This window comes from Brachionichthys hirsutus, chromosome 6 (assembly GCF_040956055.1).
Source record: "Brachionichthys hirsutus isolate HB-005 chromosome 6, CSIRO-AGI_Bhir_v1, whole genome shotgun sequence".
In the NCBI taxonomy this organism is placed as follows: Eukaryota; Metazoa; Chordata; class Actinopteri; order Lophiiformes; family Brachionichthyidae; genus Brachionichthys; species Brachionichthys hirsutus.
This window is the reverse complement of record NC_090902.1, coordinates 4,642,212-4,662,100: the sequence shown is the minus strand read 5'-3', so window position 1 is coordinate 4,662,100 and position 19,889 is coordinate 4,642,212. Positions and strand designations below refer to the sequence as shown.

The window sequence follows — 19,889 nt, the reverse complement described above, 5'->3', positions numbered from 1 at the left end:
AAAATGGCTGACAGTGACAAAGAGCTCGGTGCGATGCATGCATGAAGGGAGATAGGACGCCGAGGCGCACTTGCGCACCCAAACACATCAGAGGACGCTTTCAGGCAGGTGTGGCGAGAAGTCTAATGAGCCACCAAGATGCAGATTTCGCCTCAGAGATGACGAGACTTTGGGAAGTATGAGGAAACAAAATTCCATTTCAAGCTGTGTCCATCTGTGCTCGTCTTTTCAGTCATGCTCACAGCGCTGAATGAAGCTGAAACTCAGCGCCGTCTCCGGCTGTCTTATTGAAATCACACCTAAATGTAATAAAGCAGAGCTGACCGATATTTATCATGCATCAGGTGAAATTGCAGAGACCTCTGTCACTTACATGAAATACGAATATTCCTCTCCTGCTTGAAGCAAACAGGTTTTTGCACACTAAACTAACCTTTCATGTCTGTTCCAAATTAAAAACATCGATCGTGGCCGCTCAGCAGAGTTTGTCTGTAGTATTTGCATATGTAAACTAACTAATTTAAAAAAAAAAGATTAATCTACAAATCTTGTTTGGTTCTTTGGTAAATTCCAAGAGTAAAGAGATGTTAAGAAGAGTTTAACCACACTTGACGTGTTTTGATTTTCTTTACATTTCTTACAAGCAGCGCCTCGAGCTGCTCTTCCTCACTGATGTACACACAAACAAACAAAAAGTAATCCATGCAGAAGTCTTCTCCAAAGCATGCTGGAAATATATTGTGAGACTATAATACAATAATAGCATGCCTTGAACCCTTAGAATGCCAAAGCTCTTCCTAATATACACACTGTGTTTAATCAGCTCAAGAGGGGGCTGCTTATCTCTCTACGCTTGTCATGGATAGCGTATTGAACACATCAGGGGGAGAAATGGGAAAACTTCATTATTTTCTTGGGCTCACAATGAACCTGATGTATCTCATTGCGTGCCCTCCACTGACAGCTCATTTTCCAGACAATCCTGGCATTCAATTCACAACGCGACGGGGCAAGAGAGAGGCAGCGAGAGCGGATGGAGAAAAGCGGAGACAGAGAAAATAGGGCTCCGGATATCCATTGCTTATTCATGACGCTGTGGCATGCTAGGTGTGTTAATAATCTCCGCAGAAACCAAGTGAATCACAGTTGTTTTTTTGAATACCCAGCCAAGCTGGGCCTCAATTGACAGCAGATGGAAAAACAGGGGGATCAGGATGATCCGAGACAGAGGGAGGGAGATTAAGAACAGGTAATGTGCTGAAGTTGATGGGGGCCGAGTGTGTATTAAAGAGAGGAGAGCGTACCTGAATTTAAAATTTGAGTTTGTGCACACAGTGCATGGCGTGTGCGTTTGTGCGGCTGCAGGTGTGCATCGCTAAAGGTTAATAAGAGGTGGAGGAGGAAAGAGGGAAAGAGAGGGAGAAAGATAAAGAGCAGCAGAGGGAGAGATGCAGCACGGAGGAATAGAGCTGAATTTTAGTAGCAGAGCTCCGGCGTCGTCTCCGGTTTGCTCGTTTATTGCGGCTCAGACAGATTCATGTTGGAGGATGAGAGGCTGCAGCTATTTTTCCTAATCGTTCCTCGGTGTTTTAAATTTTTTGAGGTCACTGCCTGGACACAGCCCCCCTTCTCCAGTGCAATAAAAAGCAAGCAGTAATGAGACCGTGGGTTAAAGCAGATGGATGTACGACTGCAGCACAGGCACAAACACGCCTGCGTATGCTTCACTCAGAATAATCGCTTCCTGTTCCTAATAAAATCATTTAGATTGTTTTTGAAATAACTTCTCTCAACAATCCGCTGCTAGAAGCCCATCGTTTTTCACAAATGTCTCAGCGCTGCTTGGGTTATGGGATGAAGAGCTCTTTTTTGATACTGACTTCATGATTTTTTTTAATGAATTATTTTTAAAGAATTTACATTTTATTCTTGTGAGAAGAAATTCAACGTGAGAGTTTAACAGAATCTCTTCTACGGGCCTTATCTATCACCACTGTGACCATGCCCATATTGAAATCATTTTTATTCTATTGATAGATTTTTTTTTTCATTTTGTTTTTGCACATCTGTTAAGATGTTATTTTAGCTACAGTTGAATAAAAAAATATAATACGATAATCTCTCCATTTAGTAAATACAAGCTAACATTGAGATGCACAAAACCGCTTTATTCTAAAAAGGATAGCGAAAGTGAGTTGATATTGTTAAAGAGCAACAAAGACTTATCACAACAATCCTCCTACGTGTTCAACCGTGGCCCGTGTTGTGTTTGTACCCAACATAACCTTTTCCATAGCGTGATGACATTGTAAATCTGATTCGGAAGTCACCGATAAGTGATGGCATCCTGCCAATAGTGGCATCAGACCGGAACACCTTTCGAGTTGGTGTTCTTGAAAGCATGGACAGACTGCATATGAGGCCTGGGTGATGAAATGCACACTTCATCACTAGCAATAAGAAAGGTGTTTGTTTTTTCGGAGTTGTTGTTCAACAACAAAAACCAGGATGGAAAGACGCTGAAGAACAAAGAGCAGGCCAGCACAGTGCTAAAAACCACCCGGCCGGTACAGCAGCGCTAGGTTCAGGTAGAAGTTAAAGCCACTTCGGATAACAAATGAAACCGACCGCCGTGTTCTGCCGTTGGGCCATCATTGTGTTAGCGGTGAGCTACATCACGATCCACTCTTAATTTCAATCATGAAAATAGATTTGTATGAGAAAAAAAAAATGAAATGTTCACAGAAAAATGTAGATACATCACAACAATGTTAAAGTGCAAAACAAAGGCATTCATTCAACCTTGATTTAACCCGTTATTAAAGACAACTAATTGAAATGTTCACTCTTATCAATGTTCAATTATCAATATCACCCAAAATCAGGCATTTATATTGGTATACTTTTCATCAATATTGATAAAATAAACTTTAAACAGTAACATTGTCCACCACAACCACCCTGTCCTCACACACACCAAAAAAAGTTGATAACTGATCTTGATGCTCTTTTGACAGCTTCGATACTCATTTATAGAAGCAGGGGTTGCCACAACCCTGTTGCTGAAATACTGATGCAACGTGGAGTAAACAAGCTGAGGACATATTAGACACATAGACCGACTCAAAGAAGCCTCAGTGTGTGGCTGGAAGTGGGCAGAACAGTCCCAGCGTGACTGCCAAAGCAAGGCTTGTATTACAGAGAGCCCAGGATATCAGACACCGGGCAGCCTGTGCCGCCTCCAGGCAGGGCCGAGCCTGGGTGGCTATAATCAGCTCGATTACCTGTAGCACCGGCTCACACTTTTGAACCGTCATGGCGGAACCTTACAGCTAACCTGCGGATGTGTCAAGGATGCTGGGGAAATGCAGGAATTAGAAATGGCGTTTGTACGCACACGCCACAACCGCACCTGCTGCAGACTTGTACATCATGCATACGCGAGTGCCTTCGCAGTCACACACCACGCGCAGCACCGTAGTGAATGAGGAAAGCTTTTCTGGGTATTAATGTGTCTTGGCACAAAGCATTTGTTTTATCTTCCCCCCTCGTTGAAGGGAAAGATTAAGAATATACTCTGCTCTGTTTAAGGGGAAAATCAGCCGTCTTCTGACAAGTACATTGTAGCCCGCAGTTTTCTGTCCAGAATACAAAGAGACATTTATCACTGCAGCTGGGGAAGGGGAGGGAGAGAGAGAGAGAGAGTGAGAGGGAGGGAAGGGGGTCTCCTGTGCCGTAGCAACATGCATTTCTTTTTTTAACCCCCATTACTTCCTTTCTCTGAAAATCCCTGCACCTCCGTCCTCCAATCCATTTGAGATTTCCGACGTCCTATTTTTTTTCTCGTGTCTCCCCCGTGCCTTTGTCATCTCCACCCTGTTGTTTCTTTCCCCTCAGCTCTTATCCCCTTGTTTCTCCTGACAACATAATAATTCAGACGGAGTACGTATCAGGAATATGTAAAGTTGTGTGGTCCTCCTCAGCCGTGGCAACTAAAGGTTACTTCCTCGGGCGTGCTGCTCGAACATTTCCATATTTTTGCCCTCATGTATATTCAGTGAAAATAATTTATTCCCTAACATTTTATAGATCTTGAAATGTAGTGGATGTACTGTGAATCATGACTTGGAAGAATGCCCTCTTTGGATTTGTACCCTACAGGGGTTTAAGAGGAATCTTCTAAATTAACTCCATCATTACTATCTTTCATTCACCAATTAGTGTCAGCCTTCCCTCACTGCCCTCTGGATGACCTTGCAGGGATGAGCTCACTATGCTGCAATTCAACATTTTGAGTCGGTCTGAGTAGTGGGAGGCAGCATCGTGACACAGATTAGAAACCATTGATGAGCAAATGAAGGTACATTAAGAGAAGGAAGAAGACCTGCTGAGCGTTTTGTGCACCCAGCTCGCCTCCCGGGTCATCTGGTCAAGAATTAATTTGGATTTTGTCTTTCAAATCATCCTCATATTCATGAACCTCCCAGTTGACTGAAACCTTTGTCCTATTTATCACTGACACACATCACTACTGAACCTAATGGAGTTACACTAGCTGACTAGGGATATAAATTCTAATCTGCATAACCTTAAATTGGCATAGAGTTAATCCTCTAATTCAATTATGTGATTCACAACACTGTTGATGATTTCCCTGCGTTTGACTTCTTTGTGTCTGAAAGGGGTCAAGAGCCGTGGCGGAGGATAATCCAATAAGAGTAAACTCATCAACATGAGAAACATAGTTCACCAAGGTCCTTTTTTTTGCAGAATGCTGCTAACATGATGCTTCCTCAAGGCTACTACACATCTCTCTTGCCCAAAATGTCAATTATCATATGACATTTATGAATCAGGTCAGTGCGGAGCAAGTTCATGCAACAGTATAACTACTGATTGGCTTATATCAGTATTAAGGTTGCATTAAAAAAAAAAAACTTGATAATTCCAGGGTTTTTATTATATTCACTGTTTATGTATAATTGACTCAAGGACAGATTTCACTCGATTGAAGCATCTTGCAAGCCAAATGTGGCTTTTCAAACCCCACCATCCCCCCAGCTCTTTAAAAGGAAGGATAAAAGGTAATGGGAGAGGTCGGCTGTTACGTTGAACAGCAGATAGGAAAGCCTCAGAGTGACTCTTTTTAATGATGTGCCTGTTCGCATGCAGTCCTTGTTAAAGATGAAGCCAGAACACATGCAGAGGACAGGGAGGCAACCCGAGCCAGACACTGCACCATCCCGTATCCTCTGGAAGATCCTCAGCGGGCGTCTCGGGCTCCTTTGTGTGTCCTCCAGTGCATCGTAGACATCCTGTGCTCCCCTCTGTATTCAGTTCATATTAGCATCAGGAAATAAATAAAGCGAGCAATCAGGCCGTGGACCTCTTACATCCATGGTACTGCCATCACTCCCCCCACCTTCCCTCCCCCCCTCCCCCTCCTCTGCACTCGAGATAGGTTTTATTAGCTTCGGTTTGAAACTGAATGTCAAGCCTGGTTTTTGGCTTTACCACAGGGTAGGTTGTTCCTCCGCAAGCTCCAGAGAAGTGGAACTCAAGGATAGAAAAGGCGCTGGGGAATTGGATCTTTGACACCTGTCACTTCCGCTCTGCTGCACCTTGCTCCCTTGCCACACATAAGGACTTTTCATGTCACAGCTCAGCATGTTATCATCAGTGGCACAGGGTCCCTGAGAAGTCCAATTACTACCGCTGTGTCAAACCCCTGCCATCATTTACGCTGTAGTGATGTTCCTCAAATCAGAAAAAAAATATGCCTATTAGTTCCTTGTCTTCGCTTCAGACCAGTCGCCCTCGTCCATTTCAATCTGCGAGTCTTAGGTGGGAGCTGCAGCTTTCCGTGGACTACATCGCCACTGACAATCCTCTATAGCGCAGCGCTGGTTGGTGGGCGGCTAATGCAATGGACAATAGTGCTGACTGGCTGATATTAAATGGTGCCTTGGTGCAGACCTCCCTGTGGTGAATAATGGAGAGCCTAAGAATGAAGCAGCATGACTTCCAAATGCCAACCTGAATGTCCCTGGTGACCGAGAAGTCGAAGGACTTACAAAAGCTTCCTTCTTGTTTTCCCTCCACCCAACCGTCTGCCTGATTTGGACTCTGTTTACACCTCTAGAGTCCAGAGGCGGGCCAGACGCATCGCCACAGACCCCACCCACCCGGGCCACAAACTGTTTGTCCCGCTTCCATCAGGGAAGCGGTTCAGGACTATAAGGAGCAGCACTGCGAGGCTCAGGAACAGCTTCTTCCCCCGGGCTGTGAAAGCAGTCGTTCCCTTGTAGCGATCTGGGACGCTTTATGCCTGCCCTGCTGTTGCTGTTGCTATTTTGCACTATTGCCTGTGATTCACACTCTCTTTGTGTATATATATATATATTGTTTCTTTGAGAATTTAGTTTTTGATTTTGATTATGTTATGATGTGTGCCTTAAGCCGTGGGCCTTCACACGATTTTATTATGTTTGCATAATGATAATAAAGTATCTTGAATCTTGAACATGTGTAAATCTAAGGCATCTCGGAGCAGCAAGATCCTCGCTGTGTCATCCTATTTTCTTTTATTTGTTGCTCTTCCTTGAGTGACGGCGGCAATCTGGATCAGCAGGGAACAGGAACTGCCTTTACAAATTGTGACTGATTTCTTTGTGTGGTCTTACCAATATATGTCTGCCTTGCTGAGCCAAACTCGTATGTCACACCACATATCAGCGTATTCACCATTCTCCGTATTCACCATGCCCTACTTCCAGAGGTGGTTTGAATTTTCAGGAAAAGTGTCACTTTTTTTGTGCCTTTTTTCTTGTTTTTTTACAGAAAAGAAAAAAGAGAGTAGGGACCATGCCGTCGCTTCTGTGGCAAGATAAAATAGAATTTAAAACACGTAGTCCTGGATGACACAAATTGAACATGACTGAATGAGAAGCCACATTATATTAATTATGTAAGGCTGCACTTTTGAGGCAAAGCTGAAGCTTGCAGAGAGAAATGGAATCCTTAGATGCCGGTTTGCGCCCAGTGTCCTGCAGTTGTTTGGTGCCAAGGCATTGTGGCAAAAAAAAGTCACTTGAGTAAATAAAAATATTTACAAAAGGAAAAGCAGTGAGAAAAGTCAATTAATGGCGAATGCGAGAATTTAACGGTACTTATTTAGAGGGTTAGTCAATCACTTTTTATTTGTCACACACACGGTCTTGTTTTTAAATAAACGCTTCATGCTACATGTGTTCTGCGGTGTTACTTTTTCACAGAAACTGAAAACAGTCTCTGGAAAATGTATAGATTTAAAGTTGAATGTCTAACTTCTGGTGTCTGGATGAGATCATTTGATGATAGGGACAAATCATGAGCTATATAGTGCTCTTCCACCAATGCAACATCTCCTCTTCATCCCTATTACTACCCCCCACCCACCCACCCACCCACCCCAACCCCTCTTCACAGAGGCAATTTAGGAGTCTGTTTCTGTCCCCCTTGCTTCTCCCAGACTCAAGGGTTTAATGGAAAATTAGCTTGCTCGCTCGGTCAAGCTTAAACACAGAAATGCTGCATTTGTTTCAGTGTATTTAAAGACATCCTCTGCCAAAGTGTTTTAGAGAAAACGAGCCAAGCAGACCAACGCAAGCAGTCTGGCAGGCAACAGACAGATAGACAGGCAGTCAGTGCTGATGTTTAGGAGTGTATTATCCTGTTAATGGAGTAATAATGCAGGAAAAATGTGGATGCCGAGACTTGAATAGGATGTACATCACATCAGATTGTGTTTTCATTTAACACGTTGTATTGCAATCACTTTGAATAATTGTAATCAAAATATTGCATCGAGTTGCCTGAATTGGATTGAAATTATTTTGCAAATGTTATGACTCCTTGTTATGACTCAGGGGCAGTATCTACACCTTGCTTCTTCCTTTCATATTAATGCATTTAATTATTGTCCATCAGTTAAAAGCGTGCTGAAAGTATGAAATGCCGTAAAGTTAGACTAACAAACACACAAAGTAGCAGTATTACAATTTCTCTTCATAGTGGTTAAATCTCTGGCAGCCAGTACTGCATTAGGATAGCAGATCTTCTGACAAAATTATAATTGTTGCACTTTTGAATGGTTTCTTCACTGCATGATTTTTCTTGCAATAAATTATTTTAACTGGAAATGCATCAAATTAATCTAGCAAGATTAGCTAAATGTGCAGTTTCATTTGGACTTTAATTGCATTTTTTTAATCTAGTAAAGTTCATATTTTAAAATAATGAACCCTTCCAAAACACAATGCAAAGCTGAATTTCCTTGATACAATTCTTTACTGAATTTTTGATTAAATTTTCTTAAAACAGTTTCATATGGCTAATAAAAGTGCCTAATTTACAACCATAAAGTTATCAAAGGAATTTATTGTACCAATTACAGCAATATGGATAGCATCATTATTTTGCAGCGCATACACATTACAATTTGTGGTTATTACTGTATGTATATAATCTCAAACTTGAAATCAAAATGTGTTGCTGATCCATCATTAAATTGTATTTTCAAGAATAGGTATTTTGGGACATGACCAGTATATCTAAATATAGAGCCACATTAGAAGGCTCTAGACTATTTATTCTTATAAAAATGCCAATTAAACATTTGTTGGAAAGGCCAGAAACTGCACTGGAAATAATATACCTCTAAGAGTTTGTCTCCCAGGACAGTGGTTTGGAACAAACAATACTTGAGCAGCGTGATTTCTGGTGTATCATCTGTATTTCCAGTAGGAGCACTTTACCAAGTGTCTGTTTCTGGATCGGCGGTGTGGCCATTGTAGAGGCTTGTTGACATTTCCTGGAGACATTAGTATGTTGTATTGCTTCCTCTACCCGTCTTGGGAACCATCATACAACCACATTTTTCTGTTGGGCCAACTCTTCTTGGCAGCCTAATGCAGTTCGTGTCTTTCTGTCCATCTGTTTGGGTTAAACCCAGTCTAGGGTGCATGTTGAGGGAGGAGAAACAATTACAAGCTTAGGAAGCCATGAATCATGTTCTGAAAACCTACATATCACACAAGATCTAGCTACTGTAAGTCTTGCTCCGTTCCGAGGGTGATGCATATGGAGCCTTACACAACAGTTTTGAGATCTCTTTACGGCAGGGATGGCAGAAGTTAGAAAATATTCTCAGTAAGGCATAATCTGCTGCTACGGGATTGCAAATGGGCCTGGTCATGCACTGTGTTATTCTGACAACCGGCTCGTTTCCACAACATCAAGCAGTCCATTGGCCAGTGGCCCTGCTTTTGAGCAACACAGTGCTGTGCGATGACATAGTGATTTATAAAACAGCATAGTGATTGCTTTTTTCCCCCTCCCACTGCTGTTACACAGCTGTTAAACAGATGCTGTTTGTACCAATTTAGAAGCCAGTGCATTGTTTGTCAACACCAGTTTGGAAATGCATTCTTTATACAAGGGGCTGCTGCAGAATTTACAGGCCGAGCTGCATGGGCCAGCAGCAAGGGAGGAAATATGCAAACAGTGGATGCAAACGCTCGCAAACATTTGTCTTGTTGCTTGCTTTTAAAACAATTACTGACAAATGCAAAAGAATAACGACTTCAAGATTGGCTTAAAATGAAGTCACATGCTGTTTTGAATCTGCTCTCAGGAGTAGAGGGGTAGGTCTTCTGGACGTGAAAAGCTCGCCGACACTCTGCAATGGTGAATGTATTACGATTGTAATAGAGATTTCTTTCAGGATAAATTGACTGGTGCCAATGCACAGAAACAGAAGCCATACCCACATATGTGACGGTACTAACAAGGCTGTCCAGTTAGTCTAATTGAGCAGCAGAAAATCTGCTCAGATCGGCAGAAACGAAAGTGAGAGATTTGAAGTGAAGGATTTATTTAATTACACCAATGTACATGAGATAGCGGCGCTGATGACGGATGAGGATAGAAGGAGAAGGATAAAGGATCAGCTTTGCGCAGGGGAGCGAGATTTAAATGTGTGGGTGTTTGGAGGGGGGGGGGGGGGGGGGTGCCTTGATGTGACTGAACCAGATGCTGTTGGGAGAAGGAGAGGACCGGGTGCTGTGTAAAGAATGATGGCTTGCGTGGCGCAGGAAGGGTGCCCCTCTACTGTTTGTAAAAACAAGACCATCACACTCCATCTTGCCGTTCCCGCAGGAACCAGGCCTCCAGGCTGATTTATGGCCCACAGACTGAATTGGCTGCCTGGGATGACAGCAGTGCTTGGACCCTCCCTGGCGAGTTGTGTAGGAGGCTGCTCGGCCAAGCCTCGGCCTGAGCTGGATGCAGAACTGCCCCCTGCTATAGTTACGGCAGGCTCGATGTTAAGCTCCGTCCCCTGTGTGAGGATCAGGCGGGGCCTGCCGAGGTCTCAAGCATGCTTCAGACTTCGAACAAACCACAGACAGTCTTCTTCTATCCTGCTGCTCCCATTCCCCCCCCCCCCCCCCCCCACCCATATACTTCTTCCCCTGCGATACTTCCCTTAGGTTTCTGCATCGCAGGCTCCATCAAGGCTGTAGCAACAATTTAGATTTAATCAATCTTTGCCATGTGACTGCCAGGATGGAAAATGAATATGAAGAGCAATTAGAAAACAGCCATCTCATTGTAAAAGATAGCCCAAGATGAAAGCAGAAAAGTGGATGGCATTTTCGCAGTAAATTAAATCCCTCTGCATACCATTAAGACAAGACGGGGATTGTTGGCTCCCGTGCAGACTGTCCTCAAATTGGGTCATCAGGACTGCAGGCATGCATTTAACTTCCTACAGATCAAACTCTTTTGGATTTTATGACCAGTTGCCATGCAAATTAATGGAAAAAAAACACACAAAGAGTAAAGTTGGAGTTGCTGTGTTGCCCCTTGATCTTGATCACCAGAGCTGAATAGTCGTCTTTTGATATGAGTCAAAGATGAGGAAATCAAAGGAAAAGACAAGTATTTCCACATTTAAATCGCTTTAAATTATCTGTGTTCACAACAGCAACATCACAGGCACATCTTAACTGCATTGTCTGGCTGTCTGTTTAGGAGTATCTATTTTACGCTGACAAACAGAATCAGGACATTTCCCTGTTACGACTATAATAAAAATGTCAGTGTACAAAACAAACAAACTAAGAAATACAAATAGAAGCAGTTTAAGGCAAATGCGGCATGAAATTATTTATCATGCCACACCGCAGTTCCAAATCCCCGTTAGGGTTGATCCTGCTAAAACTGACTGAATTGTGTCATCAGTCCCCTTTGCCTCATGGCTCCAGTTAAATTAGGCACAACAAAATGAAGATTTTGTCACCTGAATCTGGGTTCACATTGACTCAACCCTGTGCCTGGCCTCGCAGTGTTGCCTTCTGTTTCATGTAAGTGCTTACATGCATTTTACAGGATTACATCATTTTCAACCTTGAGGCTGTGTGTTGCTTTTGGAAGAAATATTGGCTGTGTCTTCCAAGCCAAGCACCATGTGCAAAAGCTAAATATCTATCTAAAACCCGGGGACTTTATTGGGGAGTTGTCTCATTCCCATCTGTTTTCCATTCTCTTGCTTTCCTAAATTAGTAAACAACAAATAATGTTTAACTGTATGACATGTGGGGATCATTTTATTGGATGCACGAGGGGGGGGTGGGGGGGGATTAAGCAATGAGGCTGTCAGGCTGTGGGAGCCCCGTGATGAAGCGGGACAGCCATCCGTCCACTTGAATTCAAGACTTCATCCGATTGAGAAGGAAGACACATGATTGAATTGGCAACAGATGAAAGATGAAATTCAGGGAATGTGTTTTTTCTCCCCGTGCTGATGCAAAGGTATGCTATGGCGCATAACTACAAACAAATAACATGTGCAGCATTACCAGGAGGAATTTGCTTTAACATTTAAAGTGGTGATGTTTTTCATTACGTTGCTAAGGGGGTTGTGCTCTCACCAGCGTCTGTTTGCCGTCCGTCTTCTCCGTCTTACAACCCAGATGCCTCCCATAGACTCCGTGGGGAAAGGCAAGAAAATGGTTACCACTGCATACCCATTGCTGCCTAACAGGGAGCATACAACTTGTGTATCTTTGAGCCTCAAGGCCTTTCATGCTTTAGAAAGTGCTTCAGGCTACAGAAGAAGCCAATGTATTTAGAGGAAATTGCACTCATTACCAACATGCTTGTAAATTTTTAATCAGTAAAGAAAAAGATGTACCACGTCCAAACAGATTTATTTCCAGGAAAATCAGTTTACTAAATGCAGATTTGACATCTAGCATATCTATACAACTTTGAAGTTCATTCATATTCAACTCTCAAAAGCGTATTACCAACAGAGTTTTGCCAAAGCCTAGTAGCACCAAAATATTAACTATCGCACTATACTTTACATTTTATACTGAAATACTGACTTCGAAAAGCACTAATTTATCAGAGGATGATTGTGATTCCCCCCCATTTTTGATTTTTTGAAAGTAGATGCATCATTGTGCATTACTGTTGAAAATTATAAATCTGTGTGCGTATATTTGTGTTTGCACTTAAAGTTGATAAAGGGAAACTGAATCTGTGCTGCCGGTCTGTCTGTTTAACAGCTATGTGGGTTTTGGCCACACACATTTTTGTTGCTGGAGCTCATGTTTCCATCCTTCAGACACGACGACTGCTTCACTCCCATGTATGGAATCAAACAGCCCATTATTCCCTTTGATCATTCATTCAGTCATTTAGTCTCCATGTAATCCGTCAACCTCATCAGATTATACTTTATAAGAAATACCACTGGCATATCTGTCCCCGAAATGTCTGTCTCCGATCTTTAAGTATTGACTCCCAGGGGGTCTTTGCGAGGAACCTCTCACTAGTGCCGGATAGAGGGGAGAAAAACAGATCATTACTGATTTTAATTAGGTGATCTGTCAAGCTGCGATTGCCAGATGTAAGCGTATGCATTTGGGTCGATGTCAATCCCTTCCATAATTCCCTCTTGTCACCTTGAGGCCCGCAGAATAGAGGATGGCTCTTGCCAGGAGTGAAACGAGCAGTCGGGAGCACAGGAATGCGATGCGCATTTGTGTGGAGTTCTTTTAAAGATTAGTGCAGGTGGAAAACACAACAGCAAAATAGCATAGAGAGCTTTTCGAATCATGTTCTCGGTTCTGAATTATTTTTTGAAAGCATATATTGTAGACCTGTTGTTTTTCTTAATCGAACATTCGTGGAAAAACATTTTACAGTTTACTAGCACCCGGCTCTTTTGACTTAGAGATGTATATGCGAATTAAAACAAGCAAGAAACACGAAATTACTGCATTCAATTTGATCAATATAGCACGACAAGTTGATAGATTCCAAAAATATCTTGAAAGTCTTTTCTCACAATGAGTACAAAAGAGTGCAGCAATACAGACCCAGGGAATTCTTTTTTCACTCCAGCGTTAAACATCATTACATATTTATAACACGGCGCCAGATGACAGGAGAGAGAGAAACGAACCGGCCGACAACACCGCAACTCGTCTGGTGTCTCCCTCTGTGAGAGATCTGATTGCAATGTTTAAACCAGCCATTTAGCTAGCCTTGCTACAGAAAACCTGATTACACAAGAGCTGCAAATGGACTTTTGATTTAACAATACGGAATTTATCCGGCATATGAGAAGTGCCCCAATCATACAGCTGTATTCATCAATGTAAAAGAGTACAAGACATGAAAACATGTCAGATTTTACAGATACATTTAACAACCCTTTTTGTTTTTGGTCTTTGTCCCCTTCACAGATCCCAGTGAAGGTTTTCACTGCCAGGACGAGTGTCGCATCCTAGGCCACTCTGACCGCTGTTGGATGCCTCGTGTTCCAATCCCGGCACGTGCAAAGTCACCCGAGCATGCCCGTAATGTCATCGCCCTGTCCATTGAGGCCACCACGGTGGATGTGCCCCACTATGAGGATGGCACAACCAAAAGGACTTTTGCCACCTTTGGCAAGGATGGGCCAGAGGATGTGGAACGGGGAGAGATAAAGGGAAAGCGGACTCAGGATTCTCAGGTGTGTAGCCCCAAGGCCAATGGAGGCGCTATCCGTGAAGCTGGCAACGGGCGCGAGGCAGCCAGCCCCATCACTTCCCCTGTGCACCTGACGAGCCCAGTGTCCAAGCAGTCGTCTGCCTACAACACACTGAAATGTCGTGACGCAGAGCGAATTGCCAACCACAGCCTGCTTCGGCAGCCGGAGGGGAAGGACAGTGAGCCAGCTGTCAGGGAGATCAACACGCTTCTCCACGACGGCCGAGACAAGGAGTCCCCCAGCAGCAAACGCCTGAAGGACATCGTGCTTTAGCAAGCTTCTCTATTACACGCGCCGCGATTCCTAAACACATACAATGCAAACTCGCGTATATGTACCCCGCAATAGCTGTGTGCACACAGAACAAAGTCAGGCTGTGGAAGTAGAGAGAGAGACGCCAATACGCAGTCTAGAACATTCAAGACCCAGATCGGGATGCAGATGATGAACTTTTTGCTGCAGCTAGTTTTGTGCTCAAGAGGTAGTGGATGTGGCTTTGTGGTAGTCGCAGTACTTTGTCCCAGTTTTGTTTTGTTCTTCGTTTCATTTTCTATCAGTTTGAAACCAGTGGACAGACAGGTTACTGCTCACTGCATGGACACGGCCAGTGGTGCCCTTCAGCACTTGTGCTATATGCTTGGACATCTGAGGCGCCACTTGTGAAGGCCACCTAAGTACAGTTATGCCTTTTGGACTACTTTTGTATCACACACTGATATTTGCCTTCTTTGCTTTTGCAGTTTGTTCTAGCTGCCAAAATGGCTCTTTGTATAGTGAGCTTCATCAATGTAGTAAACAACAGACATGCACAAGATTCATATAAAAATATCCTCAATTTACTCCAACAGCATCCAGGAGAATAAAACGGAGGCCTCTCACTCTTTTTCCCCTTTTCCCTGATTAATAGGAGACATTTCTCTGTGTCTCCTGGAGGACATCCTTGTGTCATCAGACTCTGAGGTCTTTACAGTATTTATATTTCATGATGGATGGAGATACATGAACTCACATCTGCCCAGCCACACCAAACACTGGAAGTGGGACAGATGGATTCTTGTGTTCAAATTGAGTTGTATGAAAAAAATACTTGCTTAATACCTGCTTTTGAAAAATCCTGTGCCCAACATTGATTGTAGCCAGTGGAGCACAAATTAGAACTTTGTGCTCTGGTCCTGTACTTTATTTTGACTTCTGACTGTGGGGCTAGGATAGAAGGGATCGTCACTCAATGTCTTGCTATGTGAAACTCTGTATAGGGTTTACTATTATAATTTTTAATAACCCGTTGTTATGTGACAATCCCTTTAATGTTTTGTTTCAAAAGAAAAAAAACAAATTGGTGTTCAACTGAAGCTACAGTAGCGTTTGTTACACAAACACAAAAAGAAAAAAAACATATATGCCAAAATATATTTTATAAATAATTTAAAAATGTATAATGAGAATATTTAATGCCGTGTAGTTCTTTTACTAGTAAGTTATACTTGAAATTAACTTGCTTTTGTTCATTTGTCTTTTGCTTTTATATTGAATTTGATATATATATTTTTTTCTTCCAAAAATGAACTTGGATTATTATTTTTTTGTTTACCGTGTGACCCCTGGCAACTGTTGCAGTCTACATTGTTGTAAAGAGTTTCTTATTGGTCAGTTCTTGTGCCATCAAGTTTCTGTGTAGGCTATTATAAAATGTAAAAAGGCAAAAAAATAAATAATAAAAAAAACAAAAAAATGCGATATCAGCACCAACGTCGATGTGTCAGTCCAATGAGCTTAGAGTGAGATAGCAAAAGAAACCAAAAAGACGCAAGCAAAACCTTACAGAGTGCAGAATGTTGCTTAATCTTAGTATCTAAGGATGAGAAGCAAAGGCTCCCGGTGTCCTTCAAACTGGTGATGGAGGTCCACCTATTTCATCTATCTTAATTAATTTACTTATTATTGGGCCTGAATAAATTGAACCAAGAGTTTTTCAGCTTCAACTGAGGGCATCGGGTCTGCACTAGCTTTGTTCGGTACTGCTGTAAACCTGTGCCACCTGTTTTAAGTTATATCTCAAAAATACGGTTGAGACCAGAGTGGCTTATAGTGAGTGGGCTCTTCCTTTCTTACCAGCACCATTTACCAGAGTGGGCGAAAACGTGTTTGGCTCGACCAAGGTCTTGAAAGAACTGAGTTGCACATCAGCAATGTGGCTTAATGTTGCTTTGAAGTGAAACTTTGTACAACATGGGAAAACCTGAATGAAAATGGACAAATTGCATACAACAAACAAACTAGATCTCATAGCTGAATGTTTTGCTGGTCTCACCCATGGCTTATGGCAACATGAAAATTGGAATAATCACTGAATGTATTCAGCAGCTTATAATTAAACTATTACATGTTCTCTTTGTTTCCTTGTCTTTTCTCAATACAATACCAGTAAAACTTAAATTGGGCTGAGTTTCCATTCTTAAGACTAGTTTAGCGATGTATTGAATAAATAAGCAGAACCCCAAAAAATGTCTGCCTCTGCTTAGAACTGTGACCAGTGAAAATTGGGTTGGCTTGTGTATTTGTCTAAGGAGTGAGGCCAACTCATCTTGCTGTGATTTCATAAACTATTTTCCTGCCTGCCCACGCAGATATTGCCCCAGATTACTATGACTAACATAAAGGCAGGTGGGGGGTGTCAATCAATACTTCCATTTTGGACCAGGTTAGTTAGGCCTGCTATAAAATATTAACCATTTAAAATGACACATTCTGTGAATCTTTTTGAACAGCATGATGACATCCAGAGAGAAGTCGGCTCTAATTTGTCGTGATAAAACAGAAATGACCAGTTTGAGTCGAGGTTGGAACCCGCTCTGCATCAATATTCCATGCATTCATTGTTGCTTATTCCTATTCCCAAAGTACAAGACCTTTGGGAATAGTTCCACAACTGAGGCGAGTGTGTGGCAGCATCTTTTCTTCTGATAGTGCTCTTTTCATTTACTGGAGTGGGTAACGTGCCATTTGGAGACATTTAACATTACTCTCTAAATACACCGAAACAGACACTTATCAGGACCATGCACTCTGTCATCGAGGCTCACATTCAGCCTGTGATTAATGTGTTTTCACAGCCAGTAGTAGGATGTCAGTACAACACTAGATCCCACTTGAAATATTGATTTATTAGTTGACTTTGAGTGGACGGATCCAAAAGCTATGAAATAAGATGAAAGGCAAGACAGCGCCTGATTTTCTCTGTTAGACTTAAAGCAATTTCTGTGACATTTTCGCTCAATAAAGGCTCCACTTTTCACTTTCCTCACACACAGCAAATCTTTCTCTTGATTGTATGGATTGATGAGGAGGATGGACTAGATGTAGAACAGGACATATTCCAGCACTGGAGACAAAGAAGAACAAGTGAGGGGCATCACACAGCGTCCTTCTTTGATAAGAAAAATGGGGTTGGCTTCATTTCTATAATTAATTTGCCATTTTCTTTATACCCCCTGGTGGAACCAACATGAAAGCTGGTCTGGATGCTCACTTGCTACCTTATCTGTTCGTCTATGAGGAGGATCTTGTTTCTAGTTTTCCTCTCATGGGCAATACTGTAATTGTAGCCCCACCCCGTTCATACGAGTTGCCTATGTCCCAGCGTAGTTACCCGGGTTTCCATAATAAACTCAGCTGAGCTATAGGTACGGTCTGGTCTCGAGTTGAAGGACAAAGTATGTATTTTAAAATGCATTTTGAAGATTCCATTAACAATAACAGTACCGCAGTAATTGCAATACATAAAAAAAAGTAGTATTGCCCTTGTCAAACCTTGTTTCCAATGCAGGAACAGTATTTGTAAATTATGCTTCTCCATGCTTCTTTAATTACTCCTGATTCATGGTGGTCACGGAGAAGAATATTCTCATTAGGGTAAGATTTATATGAAAGGTTACCCAGATACCCATCCTATTAACATTCTATTAATGTTTAAATGATCATTTTACAGAGCGGTGAGAGCGGGCTGTCAGACAACGATTAAAATGACTTATTTTTTGACAAAGACATGCACTGAAAAGGAGCAGAAGAAAGTCTGCACCCCCTGAATTTCTTCAATACAAAATAGTTTGTCTCCTGTTTTTTTGAATGAGAATCCCCCCCCCCCTCGACCAACCCCCAATCAGGCGCACTGATCTCTGTCGCTCTATTGACCTCATTCTATCCGAAGGACTTGCAGCTGCTCCTGCTTCATTATCAACAACGACTCCTTTTCACGAACCTCTGGTGGCGGTTCACTGTGGGATTAGGTGACAGTTAACAAAATGTCTGACACAGATAATGTCTTGTCTTGTTGTAATCTTTGAATGGTTTTGCTCAAACAGATTATAAAATAACACTTGATGTAGAAGGTAAAGTTTAGGGTCCTTTGAGTGAAATGTTTATAGCTACCGGTACTGAGATTGTTTTCTTTTTTTTATTCCATGACAACCATTGCATACGAAATATAAAGATAAGGACTTCCTCTCCCTGGTACAGTTGGCTTTACACATTTCTTTTCAGACACGCAAATGTGAGACTAATTATTACAATCTTGGATTACTTATATTATGACAGCCTGCATTCAGCAGCAACTCCTACTGGCCGTTGCATTCACCGCGGGAGAAAAGGAGAAAATCAGTTAAAGTGGTACAAAAACATTTCATGGCAATGAATTTGGCGATGTATCAAACATATCCAGCCTTCCACCCAAGAGACATCTGTTTTGTCATGGGTGAAACAAGAATGTCTTATTTAAATTTACATAAGACACTTAACTTACACCACATAGTTACGAATTTAAAATCATCGAAATATCTTCAAATCAAATTTCTTAATCAACCCTTCCCCCCCCCCCCCCCCCCAAGTGATTTCCTTGATCCTCTGCCTTAACATTCATTCTGGATGAGCCGCAGAAGAGATAATGGTTTGCTCCACAGATCCACACCTTTAAGTAGGATCATTATCAACGCTGCTGGAGAGAAATCAACTTGGCCCAGATCTGGGTTCATTCTGCCCTGTGTGAATTCCTCCTTACCACGTCTGCACAAAATCCCTGTCGAGGCCTATACGTTTTGAGGCCCTCGGTGAAGGCTGCCTTGCTGCACTATGACACGTTCAGAATTTGCTGCAGCTGCCGTCGATTAATCGTGGCAAGCTCTCTGACTCTTATCTCAGCTCATATACTTTAGCATAAAGCAAAAGAAAAGCTGAAGTTTGTAAGACTTTCAGGGGATTCGCTCTCTGGGGGCTAAAAGCAAGATTGTCGATCCAAGAAGAATCACCTTTTGTTGTGGCATTCTATTGTATTGAAGGGGCTAGTCTTTGTCACACTGAGAAGTGGGCTGGTCATCACGAGAAGACTGATCACCCTCTCTATCTTCCCCCCCTACAACTACATATCTAATAGGCCTGGCCAGCGGCCACTTCCCTTTGTAGGACTCACAATGGAACTTTGATTGCCACTAAAATGAGTGGCTCAAACAATGGTCTACATTCACTGATCACTACTTGAGCTTGGGGAGTAGGGCTGGCTACATTCCATCAACAGGCTTTAATTAGAAGTGATGCTAGACAGATCATATCACAACTATTAGTGATGCCCTGATAAAACTGACCTGGGAGCTGCTTTGTAAAGCTTCTTTGTCAGAGAAGGATCCAGCGAACCCCAGGACCCCTCAGCCCAACATCTCCAGTAGCAATCACAGCCTGACCTCAGCCACCTCTTTCAGTCCCCCAGAATGCTGGCTCTGGGGCTGTGAAACAAGGGTAGTTGACCTCCCCTCCC

The 19,889-nt window shown here is 42.4% G+C and overlaps 1 protein-coding gene across 1 annotated transcript in view; it reads left to right on the top strand.

The window, feature by feature from the left end:
• Positions 1–14,359, top strand: part of pcdh19 (protocadherin 19) — a 46,119-nt gene extending 31,760 nt beyond the window's left edge. The window contains exon 5 of the mRNA XM_068740857.1: positions 13,800–14,359. Coding sequence (XP_068596958.1) covers positions 13,800–14,359 — 560 coding nt within the window. The remainder of the gene's footprint in view (positions 1–13,799) is intronic.
• The last annotated feature ends 5,530 nt before the right edge of the window (positions 14,360–19,889 follow it).